This window comes from Corapipo altera, unplaced genomic scaffold (genome assembly GCF_003945725.1).
Source record: "Corapipo altera isolate COAL_440 unplaced genomic scaffold, ASM394572v1 56279, whole genome shotgun sequence".
NCBI classification, from domain to species: domain Eukaryota; kingdom Metazoa; phylum Chordata; class Aves; order Passeriformes; family Pipridae; genus Corapipo; species Corapipo altera.
The window spans coordinates 524-3,866 of NW_020887593.1; the positions used below are offsets into that span (position 1 = coordinate 524).

A 3,343-nucleotide genomic window follows, 5' to 3' on the forward strand; every position below is an offset into this window, starting at 1 on the left:
TCTGCTCAGCCCCAGACCACGCTAAGGACCCCCCTACACCAAAGGCGTTTGCAACAAGGCCTGGTAACATGCCATGTGTGAGACACCCACCCCACAACAGACCAGTCACAAAGCTCAGGGACTGAAGCACTGCCTGAGCCTCGTACAAGGCCAGAATGAATTTCCAGTGCTATGAGTGAAGCTTTGAGACATAAGTACTACAGAAGTTTTACTGATGTTTTTCCAGTTGATTGCAGGTTACCTCCTGATTGTTTAGGAATACTGAGCTTGAAGCTCAGTGTGCAGCTGCAGTGCAAGAGGCAAAGGGCCCTGAACTGGTGCCAGCCTTTTACATAACAAAGGCACGGGGACCTGTGGCACCAGCCAGGTGAACAGACACTCAGAGACACAGCAGGAGCCAGGGACAGCAGACTTTCACACTTAGACTGTGAGGGTATAAAAACCGCAGGGTTTCTTTTTCTGGGGTCCCTCCTTGAAGGCACCCAGCTCAAGCTGCTCTTTTGTTGTTGCAATTTATTTTAAGGGTCCGGGTGTCTGAGACTCTGCTAGGGAAAACCTGGGGTCAAGCCAGTGAGGAAACCTTGTCTGACTGTGTGAGTGTGGGGTGTACAGGGAGTCAAACAGGGCACCCATTGGCTCACTGGGGCCACCTGCCCTGATGGGCAGTCCCAGCTCAGGTGGTGTGACTGTGCCTGCCAGAGGGGCTCCTGGGTGGTCAGACAGAAGGGTTTCCTTAACAATGATTACAGTGAGGAAAAGTGTGGGCCTCCTGTTGTTTCTGCCATAATGCTGGTTATTATTTACTTACCCTTTCTCCTTTCCTTTTTATCCATAAACTCATGTGTATTGTTAGCCAGAGAAGTATTTGTAGTCTCCATGGTGAGTTAGGTTATTCTGGTCCATTCAAAGACACACTAGCCTGCTCATGTGGCCTGTTCATACACACAGGCCACAGCTATTTTGGAGAGTGTGAGAATAGAACAGGCCTTTCAACCTCATTACCTAATGAAAATGAATCAACGAGAGAGACCTACTTGTGCACAAATGAACTGTCAACCCTATGATGGAATTTTACCGTGATTATAATGCCATCTGTCCTGCCTCTTCAGCGGCAGCTTCCTATTGCACTGTGTGCCTGCTACAGCGCGATTCTGTGACTGCTGAGCGGTGCTGACCACGCTCACCTCCCCTTGCACTGGTGGGAGCACAGGCCAGTCCCTGCCCTGCAGGATCCCAGCCCGGGCTCCCCCAGGCAACAGAACCCTGCTGTGCCCAAGTAAAGCAGATTTCTGGGTTTCTACATATATGTATATAATTTGGTCAATACCACAAGAATGGCCCTGGCTTTCCACTGCAAAGCTTTGCAAATAGTTCAGACTTGAAGTAGGGGGTGATACAGAAAGAACTGCCACTCAGTGATGCACTAAATTAACTAATTCATGTCACTAGAAGCCAGAAAGTCGACAAATCTCCCACTGCTCTCATCTTTTAAATAAACCAGCTTGCTCACCTGACTTTTTAAATGCCGGGCTTTAAATACACTGCTGAGTTCAACTCACCCAGAAGATAGTTTTAGTGTTAGTGAACCTTCCTTTTTAGCACACTGTGCAGGCAACAGCCAAGGAGATGGCCGTACGGGATCAGGATCCCTCTCGGAGCAAGACTCTTGCTGGGCACAATCATCAGATTCCGCTGATGTTCCGAAAGAAATGCCTGGGGTGCGTCAAAAAATAAAAACGCATCCTAAAAATCTCTTTGCCATAAAACGACTACATTCTGAGCTCCATCGCCCTTGTTTCTCCTGATAGTGAAGAATTGGAACGGCAGCATATCCTTTCCCTTTCGGAAGGTTTCCTGGCGACGGATGCTCACTCACCGCAAGGCCGCGTAGAATCGGAACCCCTTCGCGGCTGCAGGAGATGGCAAGGTGGCGGTGACCCGTCTTGGTCGGGAACAGAACCAAATTTTCCACCCAGCGAGCGGATTAGCCAACACCCTCGGAAGTGGAGCCTCGGGAGGGGCGGGGCGGGACGGGACGGGGGAGCTCCGGGATAGCCCTGGCAGTGATCCCGGCAGGATCTGCGCAGGCGCCTTCTCCTCACTATTTATAGCGTGCCAGCGGGTCAGGAGCCTGGTCGCGACAGCAGCGGGACGGGCGGTGCGGTGAGCGGGGGGATGCGAGCGGGCGTCTGCCGGCAGGATGCGGCCCCGTTGAGGGCTGGCGGCGGGCGCGGCTCTGGGGAGCGGCCGGAGGTGCCCCGGAGCCTGGGGACGGGCTGGACACCGCGGGCACCCCCGGGGAGCTGCGTCCGGCCAGCGGAGCGGGCCTGGTCGTGGCACAAGCCGAGCCCCGAAGGGAGGGCGGGCGGGACGGGAGCGCAGGGACCGGGCGGCGGCGGGGGGAGACGGGGACGTTGGCGGGGAATCCGACCTCATCCCCTGGGTGGGAGCGGCGGCCCTTCCGTGCCTTGTCCTGCGCCAGCGGGCGGGAGCGGCCGCCCCGAGCCGGGTCTGGCGCGGAGGGGCCGCCGCTCCGGCAGCTCATGGCCTCGGTGCCCGGCACTAACGCCCTCCGTGCCTGCCGTCCCGGCAGGTGCCTCTGCACACCCCACACCTCCCCGCTCCGCTGAGCCAGACCAGCTGCACCGTCGTGTCCTGACCGAAGGCTCCTGGGATGGCGTATGGCAAGCAGCACCCCGAGCCTGGCGACCTGATCGAGATCAAGCGACAACTTTACCAGCACTGGGCCCTCTACTTGGGGGATGGATATGTCCTCAACGTGACACCTGTAGGTAAGGCTGGTGCAGCCTGGCAGGGTGTAGAGGGGATGTTAATGTGCTTCAGGAGCCCTGTCTCCCTCTGTGGGCTGGTGGTGGACCCACCCTGTGTGTGGAGATAAATGGCCTTTCAAAGAGCAGCCAGAAACCCATCTGAGGTCTTGGAGGGGCCGGACAGGTTCTGCCTGGCTTATCTCCTTCCTGCCTTTCCCAGATGAAGGGGCCCCATCCCTGTTGGTGAGCACTGCCTCAATATTTACAAGAAAGGCCAAGGTGAAGAAGCAGCTCCTGAAGGAGGTGGTGGGAAATAATGACTGGGAGGTCAACAACAAGTATGACCGCTCCCGCACTCCCCTCCCAGTGAAGGAGATCATCAAGCGTGCTGAGAGCTACATTGACATGGAGGTGACCTATGATGTGCTTGGCAAAAACTGTGAGCACTTTGTGACAATGCTCCGCTACGGCGAGAGTGTCTCTGACCAGGTAAGTAACATGAGATAAGCCCCTGTGTACCTCACACAGCACCTCCTTGCTGCTCCCTGTGAGCCCCTGGACAGGGACACAGC

General features: G+C 56.0%; 1 protein-coding gene across 1 annotated transcript; it reads left to right on the forward strand.

Moving 5' to 3' along the window:
• Positions 1–2,071: 2,071 nt before the first annotated feature.
• Positions 2,072–3,293, forward strand: LOC113941687 (phospholipid-metabolizing enzyme A-C1-like). The gene is made up of 3 exons (XM_027632824.1): positions 2,072–2,163; positions 2,594–2,792; positions 2,992–3,293. Exons 2-3 carry the CDS (start codon positions 2,675–2,677, stop codon positions 3,276–3,278), a joined length of 405 nt encoding a protein of 134 aa, XP_027488625.1. The 5' UTR covers positions 2,072–2,163; positions 2,594–2,674; the 3' UTR covers positions 3,279–3,293.
• The last annotated feature ends 50 nt before the right edge of the window (positions 3,294–3,343 follow it).

Excerpts from the sequence above, each read along its gene's own strand:
- LOC113941687 (XM_027632824.1), top strand. The coding sequence starts at position 2,675 with ATGGCGTATGGCAAGCAGCACCCCGAGCCTGGCGACCTGATCGAGATC. Across the intron at positions 2,793-2,991 it reads CCTCAACGTGACACCTGTAG|ATGAAGGGGCCCCATCCCTG; the intron begins GTAAGGCTGGTG and ends TGCCTTTCCCAG.